Source organism: Vulpes lagopus, chromosome 4, assembly GCF_018345385.1.
Source record: "Vulpes lagopus strain Blue_001 chromosome 4, ASM1834538v1, whole genome shotgun sequence".
Taxonomy (NCBI): Eukaryota; Metazoa; Chordata; class Mammalia; order Carnivora; family Canidae; genus Vulpes; species Vulpes lagopus.
Window position 1 is genome coordinate 131,730,677 of NC_054827.1, and position 17,786 is coordinate 131,748,462.

The following is a 17,786-nucleotide window of genomic DNA, read 5'->3' on the forward strand; positions in this document are numbered from 1 at the left end:
AGTTCAAGCCCTGTGTTGGGTTCCATGCTGGGAATAGAGTCTAATTTTAAAAAAGGTGGGGGGAGGTGCTTAACATCAGATGATTTTGCCTGTTGAAAGCACTGTCATTTTCAAGGCCAAAGACTAAAACATTTTAAGAAAGAAGCCGACTGATGATGCACATCTTTGACAAATCCAAGATGTCAACTAAGAGGGCTTGCTGGGGAAACACAGGCACATGATCTTCATATGGAATACAAAGTCAGTGGTACCCCCTTGGAGTTGTACATGGTTGAGGCCTCAGGAAGAGCAGTGGGGAAGATGTTGGTACTAGATGGAACCTTCTAGAGGCCCTTTCTCCTAACACACCTTCATTCTTGTGTCTAGTTTAACATAAAACAACGAAGATGTGGAAGAGGGTAATTTCTTAGCTCAAAGTTACTGAGAGGTAAAAGTGGAGTTCAAAGACAGGGTTGATAAACCTGGAAGCCTGTTTTACTGACTCCCAAACTACTCTAGCTCTACCTTTAGGTAGTGAATCCATGGTTTAAGCCTGGCTTCCCTGTGAATAGCACTGAGGCTTTGGGCATGTACTCTAACCTCTGTGCTGGTGTAAAACAAGTTATCTCTGTACCTTCAGAGGTGCGATCACCCCATGTATTAGCTACTGCATAACCTTTCATGGTATGGCATGCTAAGGCATGTTAGATGGGGGGAATTTTAATAAATGTGTCTCATACATGAAGTATGAAGGCTAAAAGCTACATTAAGTGGTAGAATTTGTATCTCTACCACTTAAAGCCAAAAGTAATTTTTTTTTTTTTTTTACCAGCTCCTAAGTAGAAAGGAGCCCTAAGTCCTTCTTCAAAGTGTTGTATTGAAGGCACACACCAAGTTAGAATTGAAAATACATCCCTCTGGCTTCAACTCTAAGTAAATGGGATCATCTGAATCACTGTATGTTTTTGTTTACTAATTAAAAGGAGGTCAGTAGTAGTGATCATTTTCCTCCTAGGAACCAAAATATCCTTCGCTTAGAAGTTGGATTCAGAAGTATTATCACTGTAGAACCATCGGAGCTGAAAACTTTAGGGCAGCGGAGACCCCAATTATCTGGACTCCTGGCAACAGACATGATAAAGCTTTTCCGTGAAGATCACAATAAAAGCATCGAGTTTCTCCCCATTGTCCTTTTTCCTTTAGAGAGAAACTGTTATATCCAAAGTATCCATTGTTGAGAATGTCATTTATTCTTTAATGCAAGTCTATAAATTACATATTCACGAATCCTTAGCTATAAAATAGTGAGACTTAACAAATGGCAGACACTGGTTTAAAAAAAAAAAACAAAAAACCCTAATTTCTAGAAAAAAAAAATTGCTTAACACCCTACATTTATAAGAGTAGGTCAAGTGGGCATGGGAGCCAACTGAAATAGCCTTCAATGGCCAAAGCCAGAACAATTTGAACAAAATGTACTATTGGATTTTAACCCAGAGTATAAAGTATCACATGAGTTCAGACTGATGATTGAACAAGTAGGGGAGAAAAGATAAATCTCCTTTGGAAAAGGATTCCGAATGATTTATAGATAACTTCACCCTAAAGGAGGTATGGGCTGTACAGACTTTCTTCCAGAAAGCACAGTTATGAAGGGGGAGAAAGGTATAACTTTACAGTGGAAAAAAACTTGACAAATGCTACCTATGCCAGGCTATTAGGTCCATATCAACAGTGATCAATCTTGTTGATACTGTGTACCCTTTATATGATGCAACAAAAATGGCACCTTTACCCCTGTGGTCTTTCTCCGTCCAAACATATAACCCTAGTCTAATTATGAAACACTGGAGAAAGCCCAGTAGAGCAGCATCATGTAAAATACTTGTTCAGGACCCCTCAAAACTGTCAAATCCTCAAAAACAAAATCTGAGAACTTGTTACAGCCAAGAAGAACCTAATAAGACATGACCTGAATGGGATCCTGATCAGAGAAAGGGAATTAGGTCAAAACTTGAAGGAATCTGAATAAGCTATGGATGTGAGTTAACAGTAATACCAAAATTGGTTCATTGTAACAAGTGTTTTATACTAATGTAAGATGTTAACAGGGGAAATGGATGAGGAATATATGGGAACTCCATAGTAGCTTGTCAATCTTCTGTAAATCTAAAATTCTAAAAATAATAATAATAATAAAGTCTATCTACGAGTTTTTTCTACAAGTATACATGGGGATATAAATGTATAGAAAGGGGTGCCTACATGATGAGATGAGCGCTGGGTGTTATATGCTGGCAAACTGAATTTAAAATTGAAAAGAAGGGGGCTCCTGGCTGGCTCAGTCAGTAAACCATGTGACTCTTGATCTTGGGGTTATAAGTTTGAGCACCGTGTTGGGTGTGATTAATGAAATTTTTAAAACAAATGAATAGAAAAAAGTCTGGAGATGTTGAATCCATACTATTTTTATGGTAATTCTCCTACCTGTGCTACAGGAGTTGTTTACATGGAAGACCTAAACCCATAGCACTAGGAAAATAATTTAATGTATTGGAGGGGCAGGTAAAAGAGAGAAGTGAGAACAGGTTAGGCCCAGCCCTTAATCAGCAGAAAAGTTTTATTTCTTTTAAGGACAAACAAACCACATCCAAGGCCTTAACTTACAGACGCAAACCAGAGGAGCCATTTAAAGCATTAGCTATTGAGGTACAATACATACGTTGGGAGGAAAATGCTTCTCCATCTGAAGTTTATACCAAACTTTGCTCGATCGACAGCTGAGCTCTGCTAGTGCTTGGGCGTGGCTGAGGGTAAGAGCATATCTGCAGAACCAAAGGAGAACAGCTGTGTTCCACAAGTACTGAAGCATTTTAGACTGCATTAGTGGAGAGGAGGGGGTAGGTTTCACATAGAAGGGAAGAGGGGGGACAAAAGCTATGTCCCTCCCCCAGGGCATTAGGCTGCCTTGCAGAGTGCCACAGCAGAAAAGCGGACCTCCCCTTGCTCACGCTCAGTGAATTCTCTGCAGACCTTGGCGGCATCCTGAAAGGAGAAATGTCATTAATACCCAAACAGCAGTAGCTCAAAATGAAGTTTCAAAAGGAAAGTAACAGTAAGGTTCAGAGATCACCCTGATCAACTTTAAACCTGCCATTAGGGGCACCCAGGTGCCTCAGTGGTTGAGTGTCTGCCTTTTTGGCTCAGGTCAGGATCCCAAGAGTTCCTGGGATCGAGTCCCACACATCGGCCTCCCTGCAGGAAGCCTGCTTCTCCCTCTGCCTCTGTCTTTGCCTCTCTCTCTCTCTCATCAATCAATCTTAAAAAAATAAATAAAATAAACCTCCAATTAAACTTATAAACCAGGGCTGACTTAAGAGAACCCCTCCCAAAATAAAATAAAATCAAGTGAAGAGAAAAAGACAAGAACCCCTGACATAGACTTGACTTTAGAAGCTCTGGCTTCTTTCTTCCACCAAGTGCTCTGGGTTTCTTCCATCTTGTGCCTGTTTTTGGCAAGAAACTAAATACACTGTGAGGGTTCTTTTCATCAAATAGATACAAGGTAAAAAGTTGACCTCTCTCCCATAAGAGGGCAGAAAAGTTCCCCTAACTCAGAAATTCCAAGTAAACACAAATTTCTTTCAAATAAACATCTTACAAAACAGCCTTAAATATCTGCCAATGAATTCTTAATTGATAGTGGAATGACATGTGTTACTAGTTCTAAGACCTAGATTACCAAGATTGGTAATAGAAAATCCATCCTAAATTCTAGGGTTTAAATGCCTTGGCACAGGAACTATCAATTACTGTGTAATCTGTAAAGAAGTCCAGGGTAAAGACAGCTCCACAAACCATGAGAAATAGAAGGCCCTTTAGGAGGACAGAACAGTCCTAACATCAGCTCCCAAGGTCTAAAAACCATCAATTTCATGAGTTTGGCCCTTAAAAGGCATCAACTACCCAGTTTTGCTCCTGCTTTAGAACTACCTGTAAAAACTAGAGGGAATTCTAGATTGACATCTACATATTTCATTCTCTATCAAAAGTAGTACTTCAGACCTTCTTGCCCCAAAATGACTTTCCTGTAGGACCCACAGGGAGGACTACAGTTAAAGGTGTGCCTATAAAGGAAAGGAAACAGCCATCTGCTACAGACAATGAACAGTAACCTCAGAATTCTTGGGGTAAGTTTAATTTCTTACCAGTGTAGCAATAATTTACTGGACAGTCTAAAACAGTTTTAACTGTATACAAACCAATCTTATAAGGGTTTTCACTAATTAAGACACTGGTTCATATTCCATTTAATTTTAAATGAGATCCTAATTTATTATTTAAACAGTTTTACCTTCCCCACATGTCATAAATTCTGCTCAAATAATAGTTTTAGGTATCCTCTGTGGGGTACATTTTTATGGCATTAGCAGGGTTCAACAGGAGAGTGAGTACCTTGGAGAGCTTTATTAGAGGGACCAGTCTTTCCCCCAAATGGGTCATAATCAGAAGTTCTGTCTGTTACTCTCTCCCATAAGTAAATTCTGCCTCTGTAAAATCCCCCTCAATTCTGCTTTTCTAGATTTCTCATTCCAAGTTACTACTCCCACTTACCCCTCATATATCCTAGAATTGACTCTAACTCATCTCAGGTGTATGTGACAGCAAACTAGAGAAAGGAACCCTCTCCTACCAAGGCGTAATTTGATCCACTGGCACCTTGACATCATGAGGTTTATGATGTTCCAAAGTCACACCTATTACAGAGAAGTAGTACTGAACGGTAGCTAAGATTGCCCAGATTTGAACCATGGTTTTGTCATTCAAGTCACTGACCCTGAGCATCACTTAACCTCTGTACTCAGTTTCCTCATCTGTAAAATGCGGGTATAATACCTACCTCAGAGCCTCATTAAAAGCATTCTTTAAAAAGCCAGAAGTCACTTAGAATAGCATCTAGCACAGGCGTCAGCAAACTGCAGCCTGTTACTTCTCTTTGTGAATAAAGTTTTAACAGAATCTGGCCACACATTCACTTAGACATTGTCTATGGGCTGCTTTGCAGCTGAAACAGCAAAATCGAGTACAAGCATACCTCACCTTATTGCACTTTTCAGACCTAGCACTTTTACAAATTCAAAGTTTGTAGCCACCGTGCATCAAGCAAGTCTATCAGCACCTTTTTTCAACAGCATTTGTTTTGTGTTTCTGTGTCACATTTTGGTGATCCTTGGGATACTTGACCCTTTTTATTGTATTTGTTATGGGTGGTCACTGTGACAGTGACATCTGATGTCACTATAATAATTGTTTTAGGGTGCTACAAACCACATCCACACCCACATAAGACAGCAACCTTAACATTGTGTGTCTTTTCACCGCTCCAGTGGCCAGCTTTTTCCCCCTATTGAAATTAGGCCAGTTAATAACTTTAAATGGCCTCTATGTGTTCAAGTGAAGAGTCACACATCTCTCACTTAAAATCCAAAGGTAGAAATGATGAAGCTTAGTGAGGAAGGCCTGTTGGAAGCTGAGACAGGCTCAAAGCTAGGACTCTTATACCTAACAGTTAGCCAAGCTGTAAATGCAAAGGAAAAGTTCTTAAAGGAAACTAGAAGTGCTACTCCAGTGAACACATAAGTGACAAGAGAGCAAAACTGCCTTATTCCTGACATGGAGAAAGTCTGAGTGGTCTGGATAGGAGGTCAAACCAGCCACAACATTCCCCTAAGCCAAAGCCTAATCCAGAGCAAGGCCCTAACTCTCTTCAATTCTCTGAAGGCTGAGAGAGGTGAGGAAGGTGCAGAAAAGTTTGAAGCTAGCAGAGGTTGGTTCAAGTATAAGGAATGAAGCTGTCTCCATAACATCAAGGTGCAAGGTGAAGCACCAAGTGCAGATCTAGAAGCTGCAGCACATTATCCGGAAGATTAGCTACAACCATTAATGAAGGTGGTGGATAAACTCAGCCACAGATTTCCCATGTGGATGACAGAGGCTTCAACTGGAAGAAGATACCATTTAGGACTTTCACAGCTAGAGAGAAGTCAATGGTTGGGTTCAAAGCTTCAAAAGACAGGGTCTCTTGTTATGGGATAATGCAGCTGGTGATTTTAAGTTGAAGCCAATGCTCATCTACCATTCTGGAAATCCTAGGGCCCTTAAGAAATATGCTACATCTATCTGCCTGTGCTCTACAAATGGACCAAAGCCTGGATGACAGCACATATGTTTATAATACGGTTTACTTAATATTTCAAGCCCACTGTTGAGACCTACTAAGGGAAAAATACTTCTTTCAAAATAGGATTGCTCATTGACAATGCACCCAGTCACCCAAGAGCTCATGGAGGTGGACAAGATTAATGCTGTTTCCATGCCTGCTAAATAACGTCCATTCTGCAGCTCTGTGAATCAAGAAGTCATTTCAACTTACAAGTCTCATTATTTAATAAATACATTCTGTAAGGCTATAGCTGCCACAGATATGAATTCCTCTGATGGATCTGGATAAACTGAAAACTTTCCGGAAAGGATTCACTATTCTGGGGATCTTTAAGAACATTCCTGGTTCATAGGAAGAGATCAAATACCAATATTAACAGGAGTTTGGAAGAAGTGGATTCCGACCCCTATGGAGGACCTTTGAAGGGTTTAAGATGCAGTGAAAAAAGTACCTGCAGATGTGATGGAAATAGCTAGAGTGTGAAAATGGGACTGAATTGCTGCAATCTCATGATTAAACAGATGAGATGTCATTTCTCACAAGGAGCAAAAAAACTGTTTTCTTAAGATGAAATCTACTCCCAAAGATGCTGTGAAGACTGTTGAAAGGACAACAAAGGATTTAGAATATGATATAAACTAAGTTGATAAAGCAGCAGTAGGGTTTGAGAGGAGAGACTCCAATTTAAAAAGAAGTTCTACTGTGGGTAAAATTCTATCAAAAGCATCACACACTACAGGGAAATTGTTTGTGAAAGGAAGAGTCAATGGATGCAGCAAACATCACTGTCCTCTTATTTTAAGAAATTGCCACAGCACCCTCAACCTTCAGCAGCCACTGCCCTGAGCAGTCAGCAGCCATCGACATGGAGGCAAGAGGCAAGACCTCCACCAGCACAAATATTAGTCTCAGAAAGCTCAGATGATGGCAGGCATTTTTTAGAAATAAAGTATTTTGATTAAAATATGTACATTGTTCTTTTAGACAGAATGTTATTGTCCACTTAAGAGATTACAGTATAAACAAACTTTTGTGTGCACTGGGACCTAAAAATTTAACTCACTTCATTGCGATATTCGCTTTATTGCAATGGTCAAGAACTGAACCCACAATATCCCTGAGGTGTGCCTGTCCTTGCAACATAGCCAGACGCCGCATGAAGCCTCAAATAGTTTCTCTACCTGGCTTTTTTTTTTTAATTTTTATTTATGATAGTCACACAGAGAGAAAGAGAGAGAGAGGCAGAGACACAGGCAGAGGGAGAAGCAGGCTCCATGCACTGGGAGCCGGACGTGGGATTCAATCCCGGGTCTCCAGGATCGCGCCCTGGGCCAAAGGCAGGCGCCAAACCGCTGTGCCACCCAGGGATCCCTCTACCTGGCTTTTTACAGAAAGTTTGCAGCCCTTCATCTGCACACAGCAAGCACTCAAAAAAGATTAGTCATTACTACAAATGAAATACGCCTTTAGAGCATTCTTAATTTTATCACAATTAAGCAACTCTCCTCTATAACAGTAAATTGATTCAGTTCTAGAGACTTGCTTTTAGGGTGAAGGGGCCCTTGTCCAGAATTAAGGGGTTTCTGTAGTCCTTTATAGCAGGACAGTAAAACCTGGATCTTAAAAGTTCTTATCAAGGCAGGTTTTGAATCTTCTCCTCTCGTCCTGTAACAGCGGACCAAAGGAGAAGAAAACACGGACGCTGATAGCCTAACCAGAATCTACCTGTAAGATTGACCCTAATCCAGCAGTTTGAGAGGGATTAAGAAAGGCTCAGGTTACCGTGCCTTGAGCTGTGAGCTATGATGTGATCTGACAAGAGGACAACGGTCACCTTAATCCCACAAGGAAGTAACACCATGGCTTTCAGCCTAATTCTAACCATAGACTAAAGTCCACACGCGATACAGATTAGTCAGGGCTGCTCGGAAGGACCCTGTTTAAAACCATTTGCTATAAAATAAGGTAGATAGAATTACTAAAATCATCTTCAAGTCCTAAAGACTGCTATTAACCCAGATGATGGGTGCTGGCTACACTGAAAAAGTATTAGCACTTTAGACAATATGGTCCTTTACTTAGACAATCAAGAAACATGGGCCTCTGTTGAAGAGGGGTTCCAAAGATTATTACCTGCAGCAAGGAGTCCTCTGAACTGGTGCCATGGTTTACTGGAAAAGGCATTCGTCCATCTGTAACAGAGAAGCCAGGCATGTTGATTTCATCTGCCTATTTTCTGGCTGCTGTGCTTACGCACCCTAAAGGCCAAGTTTCAGATCTCCCAAATACAACTGCCACTCCCAAAAAGGCTGGCTGGTCAGAAGCAATCAGCTGGAAGTGAGGTTCAAATGTTCCTAGATATCCATCCTGGGGCAACTCTAATCTTCAAGCAATAGAACCAAAGCCCAATGTGGTCATCCTAACAGAAAAGCTTGTTCCACATCTCCTGGGAAGGATCCCAGATTAAAAAAAAAAAAAAAAAAAAAAAAGGCAGACACAGCCTCTGAGGGACAGGAGGGGAGCCAAGAAGGGCTCCTTTGGATTTCACCGCCCCTTGAGGACTACTGACTGTCCCCAAGTCTCATTTGCTCTTGTCTGCTTATGGGTAGTTCTTGAGGCAACACAGCTGCAAGTTTTCCTCCATTAACACAAAGGGTATGACTTTTACAAGGTGGATAATCTTTCTTGCTGGCATATAACAACAAGAGAAATTACCCCCCAACATGTCCAAATTCTTTCTATACAAACAAGATCACATTTAGGCATTTATCTTTTTCCAAAAGTATTCCTTGTCAGGATGCTGTTGGAGAGCCTACACTGGTAATGCTGTGCTGGAAGGTGGAAAGAGAAAATCTGAACATATAGGCCTTGAACTGGCACTGATCTCTTTACCGGTTTGTGACTAAAAACATTCCTTCTGCAAGACACCACCTGATGGGGCAGCAGAGCTGCCCTGGGTATGATAAGGGGCTAAGTGCCCCAATGAGAATACCGTGGTGTTTTGGCTTTGTGAACAAGATACACTTCATAGACAAAGACATACTAAGTGCCACAAAGTCACACACAAATATCCCAAGAGGAATTTCATCTGAAGGAATGCATGAAACTATACTGGGTTCCAAAAGTGGAGTGAAACCTACCAAGTTCATAGAGATGGCCATCCACGTTGTTAAACAGAATAAAATGAAAATTCACTTTGTCATCTACCTGAAGAGAGTCAAAAAATATTTTTGAAGATGAGTTTTTAGTGAACAAAATATTGCATTAAACATTTTTAGTTTTACTGAGAGATAACTGGCATAATATTGTGTAAGTTCAAAATGTACATGTTGATTTAATACACATATTTTGCAATATGATTTTAAAAGCAGAACTTAATTTGTTAAAAACTGTCACTCTTCAAGTGTAATGCACTGGAACTGACTTATTATTTTAAGTTAGTATAGGTTAACATATATCTCCTATAGGCTAGATATTAGAAGACTATCATAAGACTTTTGTCTATTTATGTAAATATAGTAACTACCAGAAATCTAAGATTTTTTACTGAGGGGGAAATTCAGGCTTAGAGATTAGAAAGTTCTAGGGCCAACTGTAGATATAAAGGCATTGATATGGACTTAAATCTAAACGACAGTTGAACGGAAGACTCTGTTCAGATTAATGGTGTATTTAAGCCTCCTAGAAACCATAGTCCTTGCTGGTAATCTTACTCTCTCCAACAGTCTGTGGGAGGAATGTGCGAAATGCTTTATCGCCAGGAGGGGTATTACTCTCTTAGAATCATTTGGTTTTTTTTTTTTTTTTTAAAGACTTTATTTATCTATTCATGACAGACAGAGAGGAAAGACACAGGCAGAGGGAGAAGCAGGCTCCACCCAGGGAGCCCGACATAGGACTCGATCCCCGGTCTCCAGGATCATACCCTGGGCCAAAGGCAGGCGCTAAGCCGCTGAGCCACCCGGGGCTGCCCCATCTTAGAATCATTTGGATCTAAGCAAAATAGGTCTTAAATTTACTCAAGACAATGTTTACTGCCAATCAGGTTTCTGAAGAGCCATTTTTATGAACAAGTCTGGTCACAAAGCATTATTCTGATAGAATTTTCTGGGGTTAATTGGTTTAAATTGGCCTTCGATGGAAACACCTGCTGCGTTCAGGTAAGAGGTTCCTATACATATTTCAGGGAAGACACAGGGCACCTAGACAGCCTGGCTCTGATCTGTAATTGCATTTACCCGACATTGGCCTTCCTGTGCCACGGCATCATGGGCTGCCTGAATGGCCTGCAGACAAGAGAGAGTAATTAGCACAACAACCTCTGTAGTAATTTAAAACTGATGCTCTGGAAGTTCTCTTCCTACCTCATTCTTTTCAAAGCATTTTGCTCGGTCTTCAGGGGACAGCTTCTCCGTTTCAGAAAGAAACTGTTTCAGGACTGACCCATCCTCTTTAAAAAAAAAAAAAAAAAAAGATAATGTACAGGTGGAATAGTGCAAATGGGTGCACATTTACTGCACACTTAGGCTGTTATACAGCCAGCCATGTTTAGTGACTGCAGTCTTTACCATGGCCCTGGAGGAGATGGGCTGTCCCTTCTCCCTCAGCCTCTCCTCCTAACCCGTCCCTTCTGACTGCATTCCAACCAAAGAACTCTCCACTCCTTCAGTATGCCAAGCCTTCTCCTGCATCACCTCCCCACCATCCAGACTCTTGTCCCTTCCCCACACTCACCTCTCAAATCCCTCATCACCTTCGTCACAGTGCACATCCATTTGTAACAGGTGTTTGAGACCTGTCTTGCCACAAAGGCAGGAACTGTCTTGTCTACTGCTGATTTTATTTTTAAAGACTTTATTTTATTTATTCATGAGACACAGAGAGAGCCAGAGACATAGGAAGAGGGAAAAGCAGGCCCCCTGCAGGGAGCTCGATGAGGGACCCAATCCCAGGACCCCAGGATCACACCCTGAGCCAGAAGCAGATGCTCAACTACTGAGTCACCCAGGTGCCCCTAGAGCTGTTTTGCTTTTTCAAAATTTATTTAAGTAATCTCTACACCCATCAAGGGGCTCAAACTCACAAGCCAGAGATCAAGAATCACTTGCTCTACCAACTGAGCCAGCCAAGCACCTTCTAATTGCTGCTCTCTACAGCAACTGGAAACACACAATCCTAACTGGTGCAACAACATTCTAGTCTAATAATGGTTCTCAAACCAAGTTTTTTTTTTTTTTTTTTTTTTTACTCCGGGGTAGAAAATGCAATCTTAGTAGTATGGCTATCCAGACAGACATTAACTCGAGGATCTTAAAAAGAAATGTAAAGAGCCTAGTATTATTTCCCAGAGACAAAAGATTGGCTGACAGTTTGGTATAAACATTTTGTCACTGCTCAATATGGCTAAGTCTAAGAGACACTGAATACATGGCTAGGACAAAAGTGATTTATAGTTCAAAGACTGCATTCACCCTTTCAGCTCTAAATTTAAACAAATTTGTTAGGTAAAGACCACATAAAACTTGGAAGGAATCTTAACTTTATGGGGAGGGCTCAGGGTCTGATTACCTTCCTGTAGCACTATTATGTCCATGGTTCCAAAACAGTTCCAGTAGCTCTACTGACCTCCCTAACACAGTACTCTAAAGTGAGACTTACTGCAGAAGAAATAAAGGATGAAGCTACAACTCTTTAATATGGCAAGTCAATATCTGAGAAATTAAGTTCTAGGAAATTTGGATCTTTATTGTCAGACAAGCCTTTTTATTTATTTTTTATTCCAAAAGTATTTTGAAATAAAAAATAGTAGTCTTGGCCACACTTAACTTATTTAAAAAAAAAAAAGTATCAGGCCTGCTACAAGCAACACCATGAACTACATTAGCTGAAATTATTCAATTCTTAGCCACCCCTATCCATTGTCTAAATCAGGAGTTGGCAAACTACTATGCCTATTTTTGTACTATTGGAACAGAGCCACAACCACTGGTTTACATCTTGTCCAGGGCTGCTTTTGAACTACAAGGACAGAGACTAAATGGCCCTCAAAAACCTAGATTTATTCTCACCTTTTAAGAAAGTTTGCTCACCCTTGGCCTCTCATACACTATGCCACGTATCTTTACATTGTACAGTGCCGCTCACTGTGCTTCTGACAAACCTAAGAGACTCCTTTCTTCTACATCCTCCATAGCATCCAATGAAGTGAACCAAGACCCCGGACGTGACTTTGTTCACGGATCTTTCACGATATCTTCATCCAGCTGCTCTAGGCTACTTTGGCTCTCTCTGTTGTTTAAGAGACCCAGAACCATTAAAGACAGGTCCTAAGTGTTGATTATTTTATGGTTTCAACATTATCTCTAATTCTTCCGAATTGTTGAGAATTGAACAGGAGCTCATGAGAATCACAACAACCCACTGCGTGCAAAGGAAGAGCATATGCGGAGAAGCAGTACAAAGCTGCCTATCATTTCCTCTTCCCCTCCAGGTGAAGAAGCTAGACCATGCTTCTGGAAAAGGAGTTTCCTTCCCTCATAAGAGAATCAATATTAATTCACTTACTGATTACATACGGGTGAGTTGGTTTCAAAAAAGAATGTAAGGCAATGACTTTGCTTGACTAGACCCCTAGGGGTTTCAGAATGACAGGTTACAACTCACTAGAGGTTAACAAAAGGACTGCCCTCAAAACCCACTTACCAAACTCCAGTTTGTCTTGGTTATTGGCCACTGCATGGATAAGCCCGATGGTACCACAGGAGTTCCCAATGGTCTGCTTCATGAAGTACACCTTAGGACTGACTTCCTGTCCCTTCAGTTCTTCAATCTGTTTTTTCCTGAAGTTCTCATGCTGTGAATATAAAAAAGCATTTTATATCTCAAATGAAAATGCAAAGAATTAACAGATGGTAGCACAGCAAGTTCTACCACTTAAATGGAAACACAAGTGGGATGTGTGACCAGGAGCCCTGGTTCTAGGTGGTTGGCCAGCAGCCAGAGAATTGCCTGTCTGCCTCCCACACCCACACCAGCCCGCGGGGTTCTGAGACGTTCTGAGACTCCACCCGGATGCTGCAGTGCAGTAATGGCCTTGGATGTTGCCCAAGGATTTGTCTAGACACCACTGCAACCTTTTAACTTGAAAACGGATGGTGTCCTGAAGTCAGAAAAACATGTTCATTTTTTTTCCCTTAGACACCAGTAACAACTATATTTCACACAGGACCCCAATCAAGCTTTGGTCAATTTAATATCCAATAAACACCAGCCAGTCTATACCCCAGTATTTGTTAAAGTTCTACCTCTACTGTGTTTAAATATACCTCTTTTCAGTAACAAATACAAAATAAGACTTAACTGCTGAAAGGAGCAATTTGAAGAAATTAACCATTCCCTCACTTTTTGGAAGGAAAGAAAACAGATCTAGGGTTCTGGGCTGTGATCTTACAAAATCTTCTCATCCACAAGAGGAAGATGTGATGCTTGTCTTTGTCAACTATACAGTTTGAGGACAGATTAACAATGGGGAAGAGAGGAGTCATGAGAGATCAGTAAATGAGTAAGACTAGAGACGGTTTTCCTCAAAGAATCCAACTGCTCGGGGATCCCTGGGTGGCTCAGCAGGTTTAGCACCTGCCTTTGGCCCGGGGCGCCATCCTGGAGTCCCGGGATCGAGTCTGCATTGGGCTCCCAGCACGGACCCTGTTTCTCCCTCCTCCTGTGTCTCTGCCTCTACCATAAATAAATAAATCTTTAAAAAAAAAAAAAAAGAATCCAATTGCTCTTTGTACAGTAATTTAATGTGCTTGTCTGGACCTTTCGCTAATGAATTACAGACCTTAAAAAATAGGGTTTCTCGGTTTAAAGCACAGTGCCAATACTATAGAAACTCGAATGTCCCACACATCCAGTATAATTTGGACATAACATCAGAAGTATATAAGTATTTTTCTAAAGATTTTAAGTCATCTCTACACCCAATGTGGGGCTCAAAGTTACAACCCTGAGATTGAGAGTCATATGTTCTACCCCACTGAGCCAGCCAGATGCCCCGGAAGTATATTTGTAATTCCAGGAGCCTTGCATTACTCTACACATGACGGAAGTTTAAGCCTTGTCTGTGATACCATCAAAAGAATAAGCTCTTTTGCCCTGCAAGACCATCTAGTAGGAAGTTCTACCAAACATCTACCACCATTTTTGAAGAGTTGTTCATGAGCTGCTAAGGGTTTTCGCCCTAGGTTAAGTTTTTTTTTAATGGGATATCACCATTCTTTAGTCATTTGTGCTCTTGCAGGGAGACACTTCTGCAAATATCTCATGATCACTTAAGGATTCAGAACTGGTCCAGTAGGGTCTCATAACCCTCAGACAAAAGTCAGATGCTTTCTAAATTAACATCAGCCTATTTGGAAGTCAACATACAAACTTTTCTTTGAATTTGCTTGTGTTTAGCCTAATTGGTGTTTCGTGTCACAGAATAGGTGCTAAGTCTGACTGCCTCAACTAGAGCTAAAGGATTATAAGTATCCAGCTCATTCAAACCAGAATGTTCTTTAACAAAGCACAGCTTGATCCAGCAAAAAGCAAGCAGTGGGCTTTTGAAAGACAAACACGACACACCACTGCCTCCCAGAGGCCTTGCCTGTGAGTGCTGCTCAAAACCTCCGAGTCATCATGGATCCTCTAAATAAAAGAGCTTCAGGAGAGGCTCAAAGGAGAGAGAGAAGTTGTGTTTGATTCTGTCAACAGGCAAGCTAATTTGACTTGCAATTATTCGGCAGCTTCAGTCTACCTAACTAAAGACTTTGAAAAAACAAAAAGTCAGCGAGTGGGATTATCCTAATAGCTTTAATAAGGGTTTTTAACTCACAGTATCAAGCCCATTCACTAGGAGGAAATGCCTGTGACTTCCCATAGGGATAATTTATGCTGAAAATGCTTCTAGAACTCCCAGTCCTAACATGGTGCTTCAGTTAAGCTTACTGTGTTTGGAATGATGCCCCAAATACTACTGCCCCACGTCTTGTTAATGCAGATTTCACCACTCCCAAATCAGGGGTCAAGTGACATGAATAGGAGATAGACAATGCCATGCCAACTAGTGGGATTTCATACATAGCAAGACAACAATTACCCGAGCTACCTTTTTATATATGATGCTCAGTCTTTGAGGTACATACATCCATGCACACTTGTAGGAGGAAGACCATCTAAAGGGAAATGAAAAGGTATTTCCAAAACTGCTTTAATGCCCACCTAGTTCACGTAGGTACAAGGTCAGAGAGGAAAGACGAGAAGTGGAAGGAGGTCCCCACACAGGAACCGTACACCAATCATTAAGCTTTAAAAAAAGGGGGGGGGGCGGACACATCGGAGAAGCTAAAAACCAAGTGTGCATGTTGTAGGGAGAGGAGGATGGGAAGAAACCCAAGTCCACCAAAGACCCGAGAGTGGAGATGGAGCATTAAAGAACCTATTGTTTCCCCCTGGCTCAGGCAAGCCCGACCCCCTCCCCCCCGTTTTGCTGCAAGGTGGGGAGTCTGAGAAGCAAACGATAAACCGACAGACAGGTCACGGCCCTTGAAGGGAAACCACCAGCCACCCCCTGGAGTGGAAGGCTCGGAAAAGCGCAGGTTCGCCCGAATTTAGGAATAGGAGGAACTCTTCCCCCGGATAACTGCGATGATGCAACGGAGATGCTGCGGCTGCGGCTCTTTGGAATTCAAGGCAACGCTGGACGGGCGAGCGGGGAGCCAGCCCAGGCTCTAACCGCCAGAGGAGGAGGTGCCAGGAAAGGGCGGGCTCCTCTCCGCAGCCCCCGCAGGAAGGCGCCAGGTGCGGAGCTGCGGGCGCCCGGCCCGGGAGGGGAGAGGAGGGCAGCCCGGAGTCCACGCGGGCCCTCCACGCCCCCCGGCTCCGCGAGCCGCGCGCACCCCCCGGGCCCGCGCACCCCGCGCCCTACCTGGGCCGTGAGGGGAAACAGCAGCAGCAGCGCGCAGGCGGGCGCCGGCACCGAGCCCAGAGCCTCGTCTTCCAGCCCCAGCACGTCCGCGAAGCGCCACTGCCCGGCGACCCCCAGCCGGGCCAGCACCTGCGGAGGCAAAACCGGGCGGCCAGGCGCGCGAGGCCCGCGGGCCGCCCGCACCTGCCGGAGGGCGGGGCCGCTCCCGCGCCGCGGGCGCCCCCACCCCGGCCGGGGAGGAGTCGCGGCCCGCCCCGCCCCCCGCCCCGCCGCCGCCCCCGCCCCCACCCCCCCCACGCCCGGGCGCGGTGACACAGCACAAAGCGCGGCCCACACGTGGCTCCCGCGAAGCCCGGGCGCACCGGCCCGCGCCACGCCCTCGGGAGCTGCCACCGCCCGCGGCTCCGCAGTCCCCCCGGGCCCGCCTGCAGGGGTGCGCCCGGGGAGCGGGGACGGAGGCGGTGCGAGACGCCACTCACTTTGTTCAGCATCTGAAAGGCAAATGCAAAGAAGACAAATTACAAAAACGCGTCCGGTCGCCGACGCGGCGGCCCCGCGCTCCCCGGGCAGCGGCGCCCCTGACGCTCACCTCGGGGTTAATCTCCATCGGCTTGAGCTGCATCTTGGCGGAGCGCAGGAGGAGCCGCTGCCGAGGGACCGGGACAAACAGCGAGCGGAGCCGCCCAGGCTGCAGCTATAAAGCGGCGGCCTGACGCACTTCGGGTGCCTGCGCAGGGGGAGCGGGGGCAAAACCAAGCGACGGGGAAAGGGGCCGCCGCCGCCAAACGGGCACGAACCCCCCCGTGCGTCTTGCGGAGTGGTACGGCCGGGCCCCCAACCTTGCAGTCTCACTTGCTGGTGAGATAATCTGGTGGTGGTGGCGATGGGTTTTGTTGGTGGGTGTTCCTTGAGCGTGTGGAGCAGTCCTTTAGATGGAGCCTTTTTTTTTTTTTTTTTTTTTTTTTTTTGCGAAGTTTCTGGAAACCTACCATTCTTACCATCTCAATTACCGGATTGCTCAGGGTTTCTGAAGCTTAGAGAAAAAGCCCTTATTCAACAGGTATATATTTAGGATGCATATAAATCTGCGCTTCCCGAATCTTGCAGCAGTTTGCATTTGACCTTAGGTGGTTCATCCTCCATGTTAGTACCGAGGTTCGTTTTTTAATGGGCTGCCTAGAATAAAACGGTGTGGAGCCTTAAAGGATGGTGCATTAGTAATGCTGATGTAATGTGACTCCCCGGGAAGAATTGGTTGGTCATGGGGAAGCTGTAGGAACCTGGTGGATGTGACCGTAATGTAGCACGGAGAGGAGGCAGGCGGCCGGAGACTTTAGGACACAGCTCCAGGGGAGAGAAAGAAATGATTTGGAGAGGAGAGGGTGTAAAAGGAAACGCATTTTTTAAAGAATGGGAGACTTTGACAAATAAAATTCCGAGTTCACAGTGGAATACTCACCCTGAAGGAGAAGGAGGATGGCAACTAAAGGAACAGCTGTTCTCTAATGATCTCAGGTGGAGCTTGTTTTTCCTACTAGCAAATGCAAAAGATGGAGAGAAAAAGCATATGCAGAAGAATGAATAAAAAGAAGGACAAAATTCTGTAAGAACAGTGTC

The 17,786-nt window shown here is 43.6% G+C and overlaps 1 protein-coding gene across 1 annotated transcript; it reads right to left on the reverse strand.

Moving 5' to 3' along the window:
- Positions 1-2,581: 2,581 nt before the first annotated feature.
- On the reverse strand, positions 2,582-16,908 carry UCHL1 (ubiquitin C-terminal hydrolase L1). Its single transcript, XM_041751017.1, has 9 exons — positions 16,759-16,908; positions 16,649-16,660; positions 16,170-16,298; positions 12,905-13,055; positions 10,567-10,652; positions 10,441-10,488; positions 9,343-9,409; positions 8,336-8,394; positions 2,582-3,024 (listed from the first exon to the last, which is right to left on the reverse strand). The coding sequence occupies exons 1-9, from the start codon at positions 16,789-16,791 to the stop codon at positions 2,938-2,940; spliced, it is 672 nt and encodes a 223-aa protein (XP_041606951.1). The 5' UTR covers positions 16,792-16,908; the 3' UTR covers positions 2,582-2,937.
- Between the last annotated feature and the right edge of the window lie 878 nt (positions 16,909-17,786).